Source organism: Xiphophorus hellerii, chromosome 7 (assembly GCF_003331165.1).
Source record: "Xiphophorus hellerii strain 12219 chromosome 7, Xiphophorus_hellerii-4.1, whole genome shotgun sequence".
In the NCBI taxonomy this organism is placed as follows: domain Eukaryota; kingdom Metazoa; phylum Chordata; class Actinopteri; order Cyprinodontiformes; family Poeciliidae; genus Xiphophorus; species Xiphophorus hellerii.
This window is the reverse complement of record NC_045678.1, coordinates 6,202,365-6,222,631: the sequence shown is the minus strand read 5'-3', so window position 1 is coordinate 6,222,631 and position 20,267 is coordinate 6,202,365. Positions and strand designations below refer to the sequence as shown.

Genomic DNA, 20,267 nt, shown 5'->3' with positions numbered 1-20,267 from the left:
AAGATAAGTGTCACAAATCTGTGCAGCAGGACATCTGAGCTGTGGAGCCGCAGGAGGAGCTCTGAGCTCTGACACCAAACGCAGGGCCGTAACGCACAACCTGGGGGGCTGGGGGTGGGGGGTCTAAAATCCTATTTATAGTTTTCCAGACAATAGAAACACACAAAATCACGCACAAATTACTAAAGTTTTTTTTTGTACTGTTGTAACCTTTAAACAATCTCCTCTTCAGTTCAACCATATAAGTTAAGATACTTTGTTGATGTTAACATTATAAAATTACTTACAATGAAGTTTTGGCAAAAATCAATGTAATTTTCACAGCGTTGTTGTTAGCAGCTGCTGAAAGTAACTAAAAACGTTACTTTTAATGTTACTTTCCAAATCAAGTAATTAGTAATCTAGTTACTAATTACTCCTTTTTCAAGGAGTAATCAGTAAACAGATTAAAGTTACTTTTTCAAAGTAACTATGCCATCACTGCCACTTGGAGAGTCGGCCACCGGCCAGGCGACCCCGTTGTGTGTTACAGAACAAAGGTGTGTTTTTATCTTCTTTTATGATGAACCAGGGAATGTTGAAAAGGCTCCAATTTGGACAAAAGTGAAGGAATATGCTAAGTGTATGAGCTATAAACTTTACAAGACACCAACGGCTGCAGTACCAAAGCAACGTTCTGCTGTTCTAAAGCAATCATGTAGTTTGAATCTGCGGTGAGAGGAAGAACGTTGCTGGCTTTGGTCAGTTAATGACAGATGTAAAAAAAAAACAAGCTAAGATCATCCTTAGCTTTTCTTTTTTTTTCTTTGCAACAATGATGATCAAAGTGTTGGGGTTGGGTTTCTTTTTAAAAAATGTTTTTGTTGTTTTTATGAAACACTGTCCCAAGCCTTTTTATCATTAACAGAGGATCTTCAGTGACGTTAAGCTATTTTCTAAATGGTTTCAGCTTCTCAGGTTGCTTTCCAGGAAAACGACAGCGACCAGGGGTTAACAGAATTACTTGTAGTCCTTTCACTCTGGATTGAGGCGTGACTGGTGAAATATCAGTTGAGATTAAAGGAGAAAATAATAAATAGCTAGTTTTTATCAGTAAATGTCTAAGCGGCGTGATTTTAGGGGGCGGAGTTACCGTCCTCTGCCTCGGTTCATGACGTTCGCTGTGCCTCGGCCAAGCATTAAACATTGATGAAAAACCAAAAACATGCTTCTGTCCGGAGGTTTGTCAGTGGGCATGGAAGGTGGAATCTTTTTCAGATATGAAGAAATGCTGGAAGACTTCGTGGGCGCAAATGATACACAACCAGACCAGTATGGATCTGAACCGACGGCTGGATGTCCAAAATCAAGTGATCCTGGATGATCAGGGTGACTTTTTAGTTTTGGCAATATCGAGTGTTAAAAAATAACTATGAATATTTTTTGTTGTTTTTTTGAGGGATACTGTTTTACAACAAGCATATTTTATGATTTTCTTTCAACTGATGTTAGCTCAAGCACACTTTTCAGTTCTCCTTTGAGCTCTGGATGTCAAAATGTGGCCTAGTTTCTGTGCTGCTTACAATTCAACATGTGCTGACCCTCTAAAATCATGAACTCGCACTGCTCACAGCATCTGGATCAACTTCCCACTGCAGGATCCACTATCCACTCCCCCGCTGGAGTGACGGCTGAACTCAGATTGCGGTTGTACGACTGTTTGTGTTTGTTTTAGACATTCGCAGGGGATAAAGGAGCTCAAGATCCATCTACTCTGGCTTAAAACTCTGAAAAAATGTCTTGTTTACCTACAGACGTGTTCTGGTTCTCTTCAAAACCGAGTCTGTGCTCAGATTGAAGGACGCTGGTGAAGGGCAGGATTGGTTCATGACTGCACGTTTGCTTTATTTTATTTTTTTTTACAGATGATGCGCTCCTATTTGTAAGACTCTGAAACTGAGCATGTTGACTCTTTTATACGTTCTGATATTAAATCCTCCTTGTAAGACTCATTATAATTGTTCTAGACATTTAAAGAATATATTTTTTGTCGCACAATCAAAATGTTTTTAATGAAGAAATAAGACGAGAGTAGTAGAGGAAGCTTCTTTTTTTTTTTGCTAAACTGGATCAGATGTCACGTCAGCAGACATCACAACATCTCAATGAAGGATAAACACAAAGGAACATAAACACACAATTTCTTTTTCCTTTTTGGTCAAAAATAACAAGAAATGACTTTGTCTACATCTAACTCAGATATCCAGCGGATTCCTGTTTAAGGACTTGATTTGACGCGGTTCGGGAACCGACGCAGAACGCTCTGGACTTTGTCATCCTAATTGGATGTAGAGGCAAGCTGATTAATAGGTGACATTTTTAGAAAAGCAAGCACGTGTTACTCCAATCAATCGCTGATTTCCCCCCCCCCCCCCGTCATCTCGGAGGAATATCAAACTGAGATGAAAGCGCGGCGCTCAGAAGTGCCTGGAATTAAACGCACATGGGTGTAAACACATTACAGAGCTCGGCCTTGGAGACCCCGCAGAAAAATCAGTGTCGAATTAGGGTTGCATTAAATTACAGTAAATGGAGAGCGGATGTTCGCCCTGAGTGACTCAAAACACAGGCTTGTTTTAATGTTATTAAATTAGAATGTACTATAAATTGTGAACTTCCCTTTGCCTCGTTCCATTTTGGAAAACCAAGGAAGTGGACCTGTTCCAACGTAAGAACTACATATTTCTCTGACTGAACCCGACTCACCCAGCGTGGCTGTGTCAGGGTTTACAGTTTGTGTAAATTCATAACCAGAGAGGAGGATGGCAGGGCAGCAGTCTCATCGCTTCAGGTTAGAATGCGAAGCGTTTCAGCTTGCAGCCTCTGAACAGTTCAGACGATCACCAGATCCAGTTCTGACTACCATCATCGGTCATTTAGGAAAACAAAACAAAAAAATGTGGTTTGTATTTTCAAGCCGAAGGAATGTGGACAGAACGGAGAGGAGGAAAAGAAAAAAGCTTTGAAGGTGATGTAAGACACCAACAAGAGCTGGTAAATGTACAGATTTCCGCATTTCTGAGCATGTTTAAATATTTCAGGTCACTGAGCTAAATCAAACACAAAATGTACTTTTATTGGTGAGAAATCTATCCAAACCAACGAGGCCCTTTGTACAAAAAGTCATCACCCACCAAGCATTTCAGGAAAGAACAGAAAGCCTACAGTCAAGCAAGGTGGTGGCAGTATGATGGATGGGGAGCAACCAGCTATAAATAATGAAAACATTATTTCTTAATTTGGGTTAGGGATTAGGACAATGATCTGAAGCACATCAGGTAGTCCACCTCTGAATGGATAGGAAGAGAAACTGTGTGTCCTAGTCAAAGTATTTATTTTTTCACAGAGGTCCAGGTTGATTTGAATAGCTTTTTACCCCTTAATAAATAATAATAATTACAACATCATTTTGAAAATATTTAACTGAATAATGTCAGTCTGACATGAAACTTTTATTTAATCTGAAAGTTATTTAAAGCTACAGTATATAGCTATATAACTTTTATTTAAAAAAAAAAGTTTGTTTCTTTTAACATATTTATTAAAACTGTCACCATTTCATCACAATAAAATATAAGACAGATAATCTGTGAAAAGATCAATCTCCTCCACCTCCTTCCTGATGGATACTACTGCCATCTGAGGAAATGCACCAAAAACAACCAATCAGAGCCAGGAGGCGGGTCTTAGCGCTGTCAATCAAGCTAATGTAAGCTGCTAAATGTGCTAATGGCGCAGAAACAACTTAAAACAGTTTTTTCCGCCATTATCTGTGGTCATGCTAGCTAGCCTTAGCATTCACAACAGGACAGGCTAGCAGCAGTGTAGCAGAGAGCAGGAAGTAAAAGGGTGATTGACAGCACTAAGACCCGCCTCCTGGCTCTGATTGGTTGTTTCTTGTTAGTGGGAGATGATGGAGGAGCTCTTTTTTTTTTCTTTTTTTTTTACAAAAATACCATACTGACAGAGATGCAAGAACATTTTTTGACATTATCTACATACTGCAGTTTTAAGTGTTGGGAAAAAATTAAAAACAGGTTGCAGATAGATTTTCACACGACTGCACTAATATTTAAAATGTTACCTATAGAGTTTTCCTCTAACACAGTTTATAAAGACCACATTCACATTTCTCCGTGTGAAGCGGTCTTGGCGCGCGTTCTTACTCGTGCGTCGTACTCCAGGACGAACGGAGGAATGTCGATCTGCTCGGGTTTGATGCAGGTGAAGAGCTGCGGCAGGTTGTCCAGGTAACGGACCTTCTCCTTCAGGCCCGACACGCTGAAGGTGGTGAAGAACCAAGTGGAGACCTGCGCGGTGTGTGGACACAACGACAACAACAGCGTCACGGATTCGTGTTTCTGTGGAGCTACTGAGATTGTTAGCCCGCCATAATGGAAGATAAAGTAAATACAGCTTTCAAAAAGAAAACAGCAGAAGTCGATTAAATCTAATGACCCTTTAATGATCCTAACAAAAGCCTAGCCGTCTGCAAAAGCACTGCGGTTCTTCTAAACAATGAAGAAGCGAACATAAACCAGAACCCACTCAAGCTGGAACGTTTCTTGCCAAAAAGGCAAATATTTAGAAGTATAAAATTTTGTGTGTTGACTGCGGTAAGCATCTAATTGCAATGGAAGTAGTGCAGATTGTCTAATAAAACTACATTTGGCAAAAAGGTGAAACTTTGTTCGAGAACAACATTACTCACAACTTAGAGATGATTTAAGTTAATAAAGGTCGATATCAGCTCCTCAATATCAGGATTACAGGTGAAATTTAGTTGTTGCCATTGTGCTGATTAATTAAATAAACTTAGTTTTGTTTTACGCTTGAGGTTAAACTGAAAAACTTCTGAATACGCAGAATCTTTGAAGACTTTTTTAAGCAGATGTTATACGATTTAAGTTTGTTTCTCAGACTTGGACCAAATTACGACAGCGTATTAGGGTCATACAAAAAAAAAAATCAAATGAAATAAAAGTATGAGAATAAAGTAATATATTTACAAGAATAAACTCATATTGTTACAAGAATAAACTTGTACAAAAATAAAGTCCTAATATGAGGATAAAGTTGAAGTAACATCAGAATAAGGTCAATATTTTGAGAATAAAATCATAGTATTACAAGAATAAGGTTGAAATGATACAAGAATTATAATAACATGACAAATAGGAAATATTTTTCACTGCAAAGTAAAAGATGTTACTGTGCAGAAACTAAATAAATGTCGCCCGTCTCTTTTAGTAAAACTACTGTTGCTAGGCTACGAGTAGCATCATGTCTGAGCATCAGGGCAGAAACACAACAGTGTTTCAGTCACTAAAAATGTTGCTCTAGTAGTTGTGATTTAAGTGTTTATTAAAAGAGAAAACTTGCATATTTTTAAAACTATCTTAACCTGGCACTAATGAATGTAACGGATGATCTGTTTTTTTGTATTTTTTTAAATCACACCGTTGTAGATTCTTTCCTCCAAATCAACACCACCTCCACCGAAAGGCATCGACAAATTAGAAAGCTTTGCAGAAAGTTCAAACAGCTAAAGAAAAAGTGCCATGAAGGCGCCGACTCCTACCTTTGAGCGAAACGTTGGATGTACAAAATAAAAGGCCCTCAGATTCTTTTTGTACCTGCAACACAGCAAAAAAACAGCAGAGATGAGACAGAATCCGTCTCATTCAGCATAACGTATCTCGCTTTTAAAGAAAAAAAAAGAGAAAAGGAATCAGTGTGAACTTGGAGACTGTGGAAAGGATGAAATAATGACTAATATATTAAGAAAACAACATGTGCAAAGTGAAGTCACTGTAGCTGCGCTTCTAAAAGTGTGGGTTCGAGGTCCAAAAACCACAAATTTTCCCAACAGTCAGCTCCAACCTGTCCATCAGCGATGAAACAATTACCACACAGTCGTAGAAAAACGGCAGCCTTCCCACAGAGACCACAGTGTCTGTGTTACTCACTGAAAATGTACAATAGCTAGTTAAAAAAGCGTGACAAATGAGTAAAGACGGATATAAAATAGGCTTCGCCACATAACAGACACTGGCCAAGGTCTGAATACCAAGTTATGTCATTTTAAAATTAAAGCGGCTTCCCAATTCTCCCAGCAATTAGAGACACATGTTTAGTCAAAAAGTGTCCACATATCGGGCCAGAACAGGAATCAGCCGTGTGAGCTCAGCCGATGTTTTTGTAACCATGGGCACTTAGGGAGGGGAAAGAGTCAGAGAAAGTGATCAGTCATCGACAAATGCAGCAATAAGAACAGATACAGAACAAACATGGCCGCCGTTGAGGCTGAATTGCTGAAAAGTTGGTAAAAACCCTCAAACATAATGACAATCAGCCAAAATCTCATGCATCTTTCTCATTAACGTGACTCACAAGACAGCTCTTTGGTGAATTCCTTTGTCCCGCCTAGCTGGGCTTGATTCATCATTTCATGACATCTTGAGCCATTCGCTGGAGTCAGGAGGTTGACCCTGAGCTCTAATCATCCTTCAGAGATAAGCATAACTCTCTGCATTATCCGAGTCTGCAAACAGCAGAGACGCACCGCTGAGGTCACAAACCGATGCTACGGTGGTAGCTACCTCGGTGTCGGGAGAAAAAAAATCATGTTTTCGTTTTAAGATTAAACCAACACACAGGCACCGTTCTTGACTTCCTCTCAACAACTGGGGCTTTGAAATCGCTGATATGCCAGAAGTTTAACGATTAACATCTGACATCAGCAAACCTGACAGTGCCCAGAGCTCAGCTGCTGAATGTTCATCTGTGTTTATTGCCTCTTTGTGTTCACTGAAATTGGGCAAAATTGAACAATTAAACATCTGCACTTACTATGCCTGTTAAAAATACTTCAAGATCTTTTCAAGCATCACATTAAACCTCAAACTTGAACATATTTTGCAGCGTTTCATGTGATGCACAAAGGTAAAGTTGTTGTGTAACTGTAAAGTGGAAGTAAAATGATGGATGAATTTATATAAACCAGAATAACCCCAATTTATATCTTACTATTGGAGATAACTTCTGGTGTGACCAATCAAGGAGACTCAACTACCACCAGTTCTACCTACTTAGTCTACATGACAAATACAAGTAGGTCAGTGCCGTAGGATACCTCAGTTTTCAGAGAACCGGGTTAACCTGCTAACCTCACAATCTCTTTCAACCCTCTCTACAGGAGAAACAGCCCACTCCCAGATTTCTTGAACCAAACTTATAACATGAGGGTTGACTGAGGGATGAAAAGTCGAAACCACACGATCACCACAAGGACTGCAACGGAGATAAGACCCTACAATAACTTCTTAGTGAACCAACGGGAATGAGTCGGGTACAGGCAGTAGAGCCTTAAAGATGTATGTGGGGATGCCCAAGTAGAAGTAGCAAAGAAATACCCAAGAGGAACACAATCCCTCTGGTGGAACGAGCCCTCAGGTATGTAGGAGAGTGTATTCCCTGGCACACACAGCTTCCCTGATCTCTACCACTCAGTGTGAAAGTCATTGACTGGACAGGGACTCTCCCTGTGTGACCGGGAGTCCAGGACCCAAAACCTTTTTTCTGGTCTGCCCATTACACATCAGTTCTCACTGGACAAAGTGAATGTAATCGCTTGTTCTATGGTCCAAAGAAAACTGCTAACAGAATTGAAATGACGCCAAGGCAAGATCGCGCCACCCATGCGGAAGCGCTACCCGGGTAGAGCAAACCTCTGACAGAAAAACAAAGTTGTACGGTGAAGGTAGTGAAGCTCACGTTATTACCCGTTGTTGTTTGGTGAGGCGTTTTTGCCTTGTCAGTCAACAACAAGGCAAAGGAGATGGGAGGGGGGAGAAACCGAATGAGCCACGCATCGGGTCCGTAAAGTTATTTTGCAGGAAACCATGGAGAAATTGACATTAAAGCCCAGGAGCCTGATCTTAAAAGACTCCATATAAAGAGCACTGATTTGGTTTTGCCAAAAATAAAACGCGTTTCATGTGAGGCCGTAAATTTGTGGAACATGCGGCAATAATCTGCAGCTCATTTTCCGGCCTTTAGACCCAGAGCATCCAGACATAACGGTGTTGCGCCATAACAAGATTTTGGCTGGAAATATTAGGTTGTCCTGCTACTCAAAAATTGGCATTGCTGGACAATATTTGCCATCCATTTTATTATTATTTTTAATCTTCCAAATATTTGACCAGCTATGTTTTCTGTCACTGTATCCAAGCCTCCTCCTCTGAGTAGTTGTGTGCTTGTAAAAAGCAGGTGAATGTTACTTTATGTACGTAAAAGAGCAAATCTGGATGGTTTTGATCACATATGTCAGGCTGTGCATGGATATTTGCGCCACATGCCTGAAGTTGCTGCTTTACAAAGACACTGCACCCATTTGTAGCCACAGCACACGTTTATTGCTTTGGACCCGGCTCGATGCCTTAATTTCTGATTTAACCACAAAGCGTATGATGTAACGCTGACAAAACCCTCCATACAGACGAACATGTTGTCGTTATACCGTCGATCACTGTGGCATTCAACTGCTTATGATGTCGGCCACAGGCATTTATCCATCTTTTATATTTTTCCAGACTCTGTTTGAGTTTTGGCTCTATTCTAAATGTTTTGTATAAAGCGTGTCATAATTTCAGCTCCCCCACTGACTATTTTTAACTCTTTTCCACTATTAGTTTTTGCCAAATCTCCATGACCGCAGCGCATTCGTAATGATAAAGCCCGACACTTTGTCAGAGGTTCACGTCCTTTCAGGTGAGGGGATTTCACTCATACTACCTGTCATGACATAGTGAGTTTTAGCAAATATGTCAAAGTTACATACCGCAACTTTAAGTCACGCTAAGCCAAAATGTGTCTGCTGCTTGCTAGGTAACTGGGAATCATGAAAATACCTCCAAAAGAAAGTAGCTTTTCTAGCTAAATGTTGGCATCTACATTGCATTCTGTCATTCAAAAAAACTTTCAAACAGCAAAATAATCTCTACCTGAAGCTTATGTGTGGCCATGTAGGATGTATAAATACAAGTTGCAATGAAATGTCAGGAGATATTCATAATTTGCATTCCACCTGCATTCAACGAGGTCCGTGATGAACCAGCAAAGGGGCGTGAAGACGCTCGTCGTTATTGTGAATGACTGCCTGGGCTTTCCCCGTTCCACCGAAAGGGGAAGTGGGACGGAGGAGTTTTCATTCGTGTTCTGTGACGGCTGCCTCAAAAGCTGCACCCGGCCCGTCCGCCATCGTAATTCTCCACCTTGTGAACGGACCGCTCGCATAAAACAAAAAAGGCAAAACAAAAACAAAACTGTCGTCCGTCGTGTGAATTTGTTGCGCAGCGTGAAGTGAAACTAGTGGAAAAAAAGTTGCCAGATAGAAAATGAATGAGAAAGATTTGGTGAAACCAAACGAACGAACATTTATAGAAAGCTGAGAGGAAAGCAACATGTTGTGTCTGAAGGTGTAATGGCTGCATGGAGATTCCCACAGGTTGCCGTCTTGAAGTTATCATGGCAGGAAGTTTGTTTGTGTGTGGATATGAGTGCATATTTTACTTCTGTGAAGGTAGTTTGTGTTAGAGAAGGAAGAAAGAGAAAAGACCCCACCCAAAGTAATGGTACTTCGCTGGTAAATCTTGAGTAAATATAAGCCTAATTTTAGTTAAAGAATAAAACAGACCATTTGAATTATGTGGACTAAAGAAAGGGACAAGCACAATTATTGCTGGAAGTATTCAGCTAAACAGAACTGATATCTTTAAAAAAAAATACAGCATCCAAATCCTGAGGCTCAAATCCAGATCAGGAAGTAGAAAGACTCTGACAGACAACTTTAAAAGCCAGAGTGACTGAGATTAAAAGGAAGCGCACAGTGGTCAATGCTGGAAAAAAAAAAAAAACGTGGATAAACAGAAGTCAATCACATGTGATGAACTCTGAGCAGCAGTGAGAATAACAAAAACTCACCGTCAGTCAGAATTTCAGACGTCTGTAACCCAACATGTCAGAAACCAAAGAACAAATCACGTTCGGAGGGACTGAATAATTTAAGACTTTCTGACTGTTTTTAGCCGATCTTCAGTATGAAGACAGAAAGTAAAAGAGAGAAAAAAAACTAGAAATCGTTAAAGCCAAAAGAAGAATTTGCTGTGCTTGGTGTCTTAAAACAAAAAGTGCATTTAATTTAGAGTAAGTTGTTCTTCTCAAACGAAACAGTTCAACACTAATCAAATCAGTTCAGTTTAACGAAGGAATATCACATTTTGTCACAACTCATTTACAGATCCTGTGGATGGTGACAGTGTGGGCAGGAAGGACCTCCAGTAGCAGTCAGTTTTGCAAAAGAATCAGAAAAAGCCTCTGACTGAAGACAGCAACAGTCTGTAAACATATCATGATATGGCTGAAGAACACATCACGATTTAAAGGTTCCGTATCAATACTGATAATTATTTTTCAGCAGTTACGAGGCACGGCGGCGAAACCTGAAACTGCTGCCGCGCCAGTTACTCAACAGGTTGTTGCTAGGCAACCAAAGAGTGAGTGAGTTGATGTCGTTAAAACCTTTCTTATTCCTCAGCCTACGTCTCCCAGAATGCAGCGCGGTTCTGGATTGGAGTTGAGTGAATATTCTATCAGATGTATTATCTATTGATACTGACTACACGTGTATAGCGACATATATAGTTATTGATTTATTGTCCAGCTCTAGTCATACATGACTGACATGACATGCTAACCGTTACATTTACAGAGACGGCGTTTCAAAGTAGCATGTCATCGGTTTCTGGCAAGCAGTTCTAATCCAGCTCATTTGTTTTTGCCACTCCTCTTTAAATTTCAGTCTGTTAAACGCACTGATGGCTCTATCTGAGACACTCCTTAAAGGAAACTCTGCATCTCTTTTATTACAGCTGTTAGCTAGTTGGCTACAGTCTCCATAACTCAGCCTGGCTACGTCTTTGAAGTCTGTTGGCGGTTTTAATCATCAACTATTTTCAGCTTAATGAGGTTTGTGTGCTTTAAAATGTAGCACTGCTGCCAAAAAAATGTACCTCTAGAAACTCATTGCTCAGTTTTAACTCCAACATCTTCGATTGGAAGCTAGTTAGTTTATAAAGCCACGAATAATCACTCCATCAGTAACTGTTGACAGATCAGATCCCAGCAAGGACTCAAGAAAAAATAAGAATCGAAACTCTTGAGTTCAGTTTGACTCCGGAGAGTAAAAGTTCAGACTGACTTGATGTCGACGACGTCGTAGAGGTTTTTGAGGAAGTCCGAGTCCAGATGGTTGTGCTCTCCGGTCAGCGTGTGGAAGTAAACGATCACATACTCCTTCACTGTGATGTGATCCATCACATGGATGAAGTACAGCAAGGCCTGAACGGGAAACACAAACGGATTTTTTTAAAGTCCTGCTCTGTAAAACATGAAGTGAAGGGACGTTTGGGCCAGTCTGACCCAAAAAGGCTTAGAAGACTTTTAAAGAAACCTTTTCGAGGTCAATGAGGGTCACTGGGATGTTTCGTCCAACCACCACCATCACCGTCCTGCCGCATATGTCCACACCTAACAGACAAACAGAAATGTTAAAGAAATTCGCTGGTAAAGTTTTCACCTTCAAGAATTCGCCCGGAAATGTGGCGAGTTCCTGGTGAGCCGATCAGACCAATCAGGACGTCAGATTGGTTTGTCTGCAGGCATACGTTGGGCAGCAAGTTTACAGTAAAACAAATTACACACTATGCACAATCATTGAAGTGAGATTGTATTTCTTCCATAGAGATCTCACAGTTCACGTTAAAGTTCTACGATCTCTACAGGAAATACGCACAGATCAGAAATGCTAAATGCTCTAATTGTGCTAATTGCTAACATAATAACGCTGAACACAGTCTATAAGGTAAACAGTTAACATTTATGTCAACTGTTAACATTTGCTTTTTAAGTCTTCTATATAAATTCAATAAATGAATAGATCATGTAGCACTACAACCAACAATAAAACATTGAAGCCTTTTCCTCTCAAACCACAGGCTGGTGGTAAATCAGACACAACTCTGATTTATTTTAAAAGAATCTAGCAGAAACAGGATTAATATCTTGTAAAAGATTAATATTATCAAGAAGGAATAAACGAGTTAACAAGCCCTACTGCGTGCTTCTCTATAGTTAGATTTATTTGTGCCAATACCTCTTTTCAGTGAAGCAGAGAGAAGCAGGCTATTCATTTGTATTATATTTCATAGTATTATCTCTTCCTGGATTCATTAAACCAGAAGGTATAAACAGATATTTTGCTATTTGAAGTTCTTTAACAGGATTCAGAATTGAGTGAAATCAGGATGAGCAGCTCAGAGCGTTTCTGAAATACGTTATCAGAAACTGGCCACCAAATCCCTGATGTGGTGCATTTCGAGTAATTTATTAGATCGTTTTGTTTTTGTTTGGGGTTTTTTCCCTGAAGAGGAAAACAGACGAGGCAAGAAAATATAATATGATGTGGCTTTTTTCCCCCCTTTTTTTTTAAACCAGAGAAAAGCGAACATTAAAAGTTCTGCGCCTGTAACAACATCGCTGCGGAAAAGCCGAGAGTCGGTCAGCGCGAAAACAGGCCGGCCCGGTTATCAGGCACATCAAACCGCCGACCTCATGCTTGAACTTCATGACACATCTGAAACTGTTCTGAGAGCAGAGTTTGCTTAAATCCAATTTGAATGCATGCTTTCTGTTCTCGGGTCGCAGAGCGACAGCGTCTGCAGTCTCACTGAATTCGCCACAAGTCAGTCTGGTTTGACGACAAAAAAGAAACGAAACAAATGACACTTAGAAAAATAAAAACAGAGGGTGATGAAGCAACATGCCTCCAATCATTTTGTTTTCATCTAGTTGGACTTCCTGCTCTTTGAAATGTCACAGAAATGCAACTTTTTATGCTGTTTGGTTGCTTTCTCAATAAAAAGTGAAAGAAATTCAGCTTCTACTATAACCATTAAATATTTATTTAAAACGTTTCCTCGTTCAAAAATAATAAGTAAATAAAGATGCCATGTCGAAAAGGAAATCCTACAAGCAGATGCAGGACTGTACAACAACAACAACAACACTGCCTCCTCCTGGTGACCAACAGCAGCTGCACCTTACAGCTGAAGAAACAACAAACTTGGTTGATCTCTAACAAAACCACATTAGAGGCTCTGGACCACAACACACACTCAACACACACTCAACACACACTCAACACACACTCAGGTTTCTGACGCTCCGCTCACTGACAGCATGCAGAGGAAAGACGCTTTAGTAACTGAGGTTCTGTCTGGATTCAGAGCTCCGTTTCCATTCAACAAAAATGTCAAACAAGATGATTTTAATTTAAGCAGAAGTGTAATGTTTGTGTTAGGGTTTTTTTTTCAGGGCTCCTATATTTTACATATCTAAATTCAATATTTCTATTAACTTACATTTCTAGATCCTCTTCCAGTATTTTTGATAACTTTCCATTTGAATTGAGGTAGACCTGTCAGGTCCTACTTATGGCTGTCACAATAAACAATTCATCAACTGACAAATAATTTCCATTGTGATTATTAGTATTACTTTGTAATTCCATTTACAGAAACTCCATAATACATTTTATGTATGGTTTTGGTTGCAAGTTGTTTCTATTTCCTTTTTATTGTTGTCGTGTTTTATTTTGGATATGTAAAATATCTCCCAGCTAAATGTTCTGTACAAAATTAAAGTTGACTCGTCTTTCATAATTATGCCATATATTATTTAAAAAATGGTCTAAAAACAACAGTGTTATCGTGACATGCCCAGTCCTGCTACCATTAAGTCACACGATACTGAGACAATTTAAGGTTTTAGCTTCAATCGTTTGTTTCAAAATCCAGAACTCTTTAATTTGTCCCAATCAAATATTCAGGGATCTACACCAAACGTGACTCTTCTCTCAGGTTGGAAACTTCTGAAGGTGTTTTGTGTGAAACACTCCGAAATAAGTAGCGATCTGAGAGCTTGTTTGGCATTTTAGACCCCAGTTTAAGAACCTCACAAACAGTTCAACCTGAATGTAAAGCTGTTTATAGAAAGAGCATGCAGAAAAACAACCCTTTACTGATGTGTGGGAATGTTAAAATCAGGGTGCAGTTTGTAAAATCCAAGATAAAGCAAGAAACTTGGCATCTTTGTGTTAGTCTACGACATACAATTTGGGTAAAATACATGGAGGTTTGAAGTTGTAACGTGAAGCAGTTTAAATAGTCTTCAAATGCAAAACATGAAATAATAGTTGGCTGCCTAAGGATGTTGCACAGTAGATATTTTTGCTGCTGTACGTAGGCCTCCCCCACCTACCAGTCTGATATAAGGCTTTCAGCGCAGCGACGTCTGACAGATCCTCCGCTCTCGCTCGACACAGCCAGCGACTGTAGCTGCAGGACCCAAACACACACACAGACAGACAGAAAGAAAAAAAGGTTGCTTTTTGTTACACAGCGAATGTAATGCAACTAACACCTGTACAGAAACATAAGCCTCCTGTCACATCTGGTAAAACTGAGGCTCTCTGTGAAGTGGTGGCTGAAGCTGGACGGCTTCAAATCATCTCTGCTGCGGTTTGGAGGAAATCAAAGCTCTCCACGCGGCAGGTCACTCAGTTTGATGGTTCTACGTTACGCTGAAAACTCTGGAAGTCCATCTGGGATTCCTTCTGAGGCATTCTTTCTTTTCTACACCTGCTTTTGCACTCAGTAAAGCAATGGTAGCAAAAAATACAAGTATAGATGTGTAGAGAAATGCACCAATCTGTTTTTACTTTTTTTTTTTTAGGCCAATTTTCCAGTTTTCAGTTTGCCAATTTCTTTACAAGGGTTATAAAGCATGCTAACTTAGTATAAACCTTGTTTTATTTCAACAATTAAATATCCCAAAACACTTGCCATGAAATAAAAACTTCACTAGATGAAAGATGATCATCTCTGTCAGTCCTGTAAAGCGTAGACCCTTAATATTACTACCGTACATTAAAGAACAAACTGTTTGTTTGTGCGAATTCATTTTTGAGTATCAGAGGCTTTACTTGGTATTTAACCAATCTTCAAGATTCTTCTGATTGGTGCATTAATAGCTGTATTCCCATTAACCATAGAACTGAAATTACAAAAGTATATTTGCTTAATGGAAACATGGCAGTTTTGAAAGAACTCGTGTTTTTCAGAAAAAGTTTTTCTGAGTTTTCACTCGTACCAAAATTGGTGTATTTCACAAACTGCAACAGAAATGCTTTTCCCGCATCACACATAAATACATCACACGCATCTATAACAGTCTTCAGTGCGGAGGTTGTTATTGTGGGAGGATATCCGTGAGGTGCTTACAAATAAGTCACAGAAACTACAAACAGTGTAAGGAGCTATTTTAAAGGAAACTTTTTCTGTGAAAACTCGTCAACGGTTTGCTGCTGCTACAGTAGGAAGCTTGTCGGCCGTTCTTCACCGCTGCGCACTTTGTACTCGACTTGGTACCTTCTGTCAGAGTGGCGAAGAAGCAAAGTGACTGCGAGAAAAGCTTACTAGAAAACCGCCAGTGTAAATTACAGCAAAGTTTATCCAATTTACTCTTTTGCGTTTCCAACCTCTGTCTGAATTTGGGAATATTGGCAGCTTTTTGGAAATCTCACAATTAAGACAAGAGTGGCATTTCAAGAGAACAGAGACAGTAATGCTAACCAAGCACTGTTTTAAATTAGTAACAACCTGTTTCACAGTAAATGCTTTCTTACACACACAGTGTGACATCACCTCTAATTATAATACAAATGATTAATGACCAGTTAAGGTCAGAAGACGAGCCAAAGTATGAAAAGCTGGTATTTGTAGTTTTTCAAAGAAATCTGAATAATCTGTGTTATCGACAGACTTAAAATTTACAAGAACTAGAGATTGATCATAAATCTCTATTATTACATTATTACCTAATGGGATATATTTAGCTGGAGTCATGCTTTTCAAAAATATTTCCTTTGCTGGGACTCTTACTTTCTCTGGTGCTGTTTCTGTACGGCTGCCTCAGACATCTGGCCCTGGAGGATCAGCTTCCTCTGCTTGTCCACGTCGCCCTCCATCCGAGCGAAGGCGTGATTCCCCACCTGACCCAAATCCAGCTCCAGGCTCTCCTCTTCACACTCATCTGGACAAAAGCAGATCATACTCGGTTCTATTGCAGGGTTTCTGCAGGTTTCACCAACTCAAATTCAAGACTTAACAGCCATTTAAGACCCATATCTCCACAGAAATGTACGAACTTTGTCCAGACAATTTCCGATAAATTTGCTATCTAGCTAGCGGGGGTGTGTTAGCAGCGAGTTAGCAATAGCCTCAACTGCACAGTCAGAGTGCAACTCAAACTTTTGCCTGACAGACAAGTAACATGACAATAAATAAATATAGAATATACCAGATTAAGTAGTCATATCAAGACAAAATTCACCTTTAAAAAAAAAATTTTAAAAAAATATTTAGTACATTTTAAGGCCTTAATTTTAGATAACTGGATTTAAGACTTTTAAAGAACCAGTATGGATGTAATTTAAGACCTATATTTCCATAGAAATGTACAAACTTCGTATGTTAGCAGTGAGTTAGCGGTAGCCTCAATCATCTCGAGACATACTGAGTGCGACTCAAAGTTTTGCCGGACAGGAAACTCCCATGAGAAAAAGAAAAAAATGCACAGAATATACTAAATTAAATCTAAGACCTGCGATTAACACATCAAGAGCCATCTTACTTAAAAAAAATAAATAAATTTAAGACATTTTAAGCTCTTACTTTATTTAAGTCTTTTAAGAATGCACAGATCCTGTGTTGGACCTAAATGAGGCTCCTCACAGAAACAAAAACCCCTTTCCACCTAGAGTCTGTTTTCCGTTTATTTAAAAACACAAACCTGCTTACCTCACTCGTGAGAAAATTTGCGTGTTCTCATTTATTGCAGTACACAGACACAGATGCACATGACATTATTTGTGTGCCATCGGAGTCATGACCTCAGCTGACAGCATCCAGGCACCGCTTCAATCCCTCCTCCCCCCACAGCCACATGCGACATGAACATTTGATCAGCGCTGACAGAGCCGTGTGTGTGTGCGCGTGTGTGTGTGTGCGTGTGAGACTGTTGTTGGGCTTCCTCTGCAGCAAGCCTGCTTGCTTTGGATCCATCTTCTGAAGCCACATCTCCCAACTTTGAAGCTCTGCGCCAGAAGACATCACAGCTCAGGTCAATCGAGACAACAGACTCAAGTTGGAAAACGCACCAGCTCACTGACTGACACAATGGCTTTGGCTTTCACAGTCCAGCTCCCAGAAACCTAACATTTAGAGCGCGTGCAGCTCCAGAGGTCACGCAGATTACCGAGTACATGGAGCTTTGAAGGCCGGAGCGGAGCGGAGCGGGGGGCTTGGCTGATATTTTGTGCTTCTTTGACTCGCTTCTGTCAGGAGCAAACAGCTGCATATGCACTTTTCCTGGGATAATCGGGATCTATTCTGTCGAGAAAAATCGAAAACTAATGTTTCAGTAGGAGCAGGAGGGTTTCATTTCACTGTGATGCTGCTCCCATAAAGAAACCTTACACGGCTACAAACATGCTCTGCTCTCCCTCAAATCAAACCCGCAACATCTACTCCAGTCAGACACGTTGCATAAAAACAAATGAGTCATATTTTGCCTTAATCTTTGTAAATAATAATGCTAAACAGTGGGATTCAATTTGCCACAAAACAAAGATGCTAGTAGCATCAGAACCGTTTAGCGATGGGTCCTAAATGATGTAACATTGAAATTTGTAACGCACCACATTCCTGGTTGCTAAAGTTTATATTTTTATCTTATTTTCTGCTTATAGATAAAGCAAGTGAAGGGTCTAGTACTTAAACTAAATATATGTGCTCTGTTTCTGTTGTTTATGCTACATTTTTCATGTTGGCATAGTTTCACAGATAAAAGCATAGAAGAAAGAAAAATCTAAAATTGTGACATGTATTTGTTTGTGACCACAGGGGGCGCTAGAACCTGGGATCAACATTTCTTTTTTTTACTTTAATATCTTAAAATGTTTGCAATAAGAAAACTTTTGTTAATACCAATAAACTTGTATGTTTTACTAATAATAAAATGCTGTTAATTATGTGAGTGGAGGACGACGTTAGAGGCTCAAATTCAAAAAAAACTTTATTGATCCCAAAAGGAAATTAAAAGAATATTCAGCCTGTTTCATCTTGATCACTTTTGACCAGTGATTTGCAGCTCTAATACAGAATAATCTGATATTTTTCCTCCAATCACTAAATGCTTTAAAGCTTAAAACCCCCACAATTTTATGTGTAGAAACCCATAACCCAACAACACAGACTTTAAAGCATTTTTTTTTTATATTTTATTTTAATAAAAACCAGATAGAGGTGCTTTCATGCATGAGTATAATCTTGTGATTTATTTTTATTGGATTCAAAAACCTCAAACTACCCAAAAATCTGCGGCAGATTTATTCTTCTGTGTGCGGTAAGACTTGGGAGAAAAAAGTTGAAATTCATCCAGAACTAGCGGCTCGTTACTCAAAAAAAAACCCAACAGAAAACGCTACCAACCAGAAAAAGCCCCATCAGTGAATCTCTCCATCTTTTCATTGAACTTTTTTTTTTAGAATAGAGCATCTAAAAACACATCCTCATTTTCAGATATCTCTGTTATGCGCTTCTTGTCTTTAAATAATCTCCACTTATCTGCTAAACTATCATTAAAGCTATTTTAGAACCGAATTCTCTTTCTCAGAACTTTATCTTCCGGAGATTATAAGAACAAGATGATGAGCCCAAAAGAACTGGACTACATTTTGGTTTTTAGCCACAAAAAAAAAAGTCCAAAAGTCACAAATGATCTGGATATTCAACCTCAAAGTTTCATAAATGCAGGTTTCTAAAGTTAGACTCTTACTGATAATTACGGTTTTCGATGAACGCAGTTCTGACTTCACTTCTGCTCACTCGGCTTCGTGCAGGAAACAGGAGATTTGGTTCCAGCTGCATCTGCGAGAGATTTGTTTCCACTGTCTGACTGACAACAAATTGCTTCCACACTTCATCTAACATTTCTAACCCATTAGCTGTTGATGTTGTCACTAATTTCTGTTTTTTTTTTTTTTTTTTTTTTTTTTTTTACCCAAAATAAAAAAAAGCCTACATCTGTAACATAAAAAAAAAAAAAACATGTTTCTCTTGAGAGGGAAGACTGGAAGCGAGAAAAATATCAAATGGTGCATGCGTCTGCTTGTTTTGCAGACCAAAAGGAAACGAATGTTTGATCTGATTTCGTTTCCCCAAACTTGATACCGGCCGCCTGAAAAATAAAGTTTCTTTTGTTTTTTTTTCCTCCCCCTTTCCAAACGGATTGTTCTCCTCCAACGATGGGAGAACGTACCTTCCAGGCTGCCTGGCTTCTCCGCGATGCGGATCTGTCTCTCTGGAACGACGGGCTCGCCCTCCGAGTTGCCAATGTCAGCCGGGATGAGAGGAAGGCAGCGCCTCTCCTCTTCCTCGGAGCGAGGGTAGTACAGCGGGAGAAGCTTCTTGTGCACAGACTAAAAAACACAACACATTCATCTCAGTGCTTTTTGTTTAGTTTTTTCAGGTATTTACAGACATTTTAGAGAGAACCGTTAAGAGTTTTTCGTAAGATCGTCGAATGTTATTCACCACCTTTAGAAAAAAAAGATGATTGTAACAAAGTGCTTCAATTCAAAAATACTTGATTTATCCCAAAAGGGCAATTAAATGTTGTTGTAACTCTTATAATCCAAGTATTTTTAGAGAGTTAACGTAGATGGTGACGCCGTGGACTGGAAGGAGAACAGTAGCGGTCAGTCTCACATCAAATCTGAAGCGGCTTCTGACTGAAGACTATTAAGACCTGCAAACTGCTCAATTTCCGAACAATATCACACAGTGGTATGTAGAAGACAACTGTACAAAACAACTTTCTGATAGCTTTTCTCGCCTTCATTCGCAATTCAACAATTATCACATTTGTTTAGCATAAATTTTGCCTCATACCTTCTGATTTCAGTCGGCCCTGACTAGCAGTCGGGACTGAATCTTTATCGTGTCAGAAACTTTTCCATTTTCCGCTTCCTACGCTAGCTTGAG

General features: G+C 39.5%; 1 protein-coding gene across 1 annotated transcript in view; it reads right to left on the bottom strand.

The window, feature by feature from the left end:
- The window catches only part of gdap2 (ganglioside induced differentiation associated protein 2), a 37,710-nt gene that overhangs the window by 4,012 nt on the left and 13,431 nt on the right, over window positions 1-20,267 (bottom strand). Inside the window, exons 7-13 of the mRNA XM_032567853.1 lie at window positions 19,543-19,702; window positions 16,104-16,254; window positions 14,422-14,498; window positions 11,555-11,631; window positions 11,303-11,442; window positions 5,621-5,675; window positions 4,206-4,349 (exon numbers count right to left, since the gene is read on the bottom strand). Of these exons, the coding sequence (XP_032423744.1) occupies window positions 4,206-4,349; window positions 5,621-5,675; window positions 11,303-11,442; window positions 11,555-11,631; window positions 14,422-14,498; window positions 16,104-16,254; window positions 19,543-19,702 (804 nt within the window). The remainder of the gene's footprint in view (window positions 1-4,205; window positions 4,350-5,620; window positions 5,676-11,302; window positions 11,443-11,554; window positions 11,632-14,421; window positions 14,499-16,103; window positions 16,255-19,542; window positions 19,703-20,267) is intronic.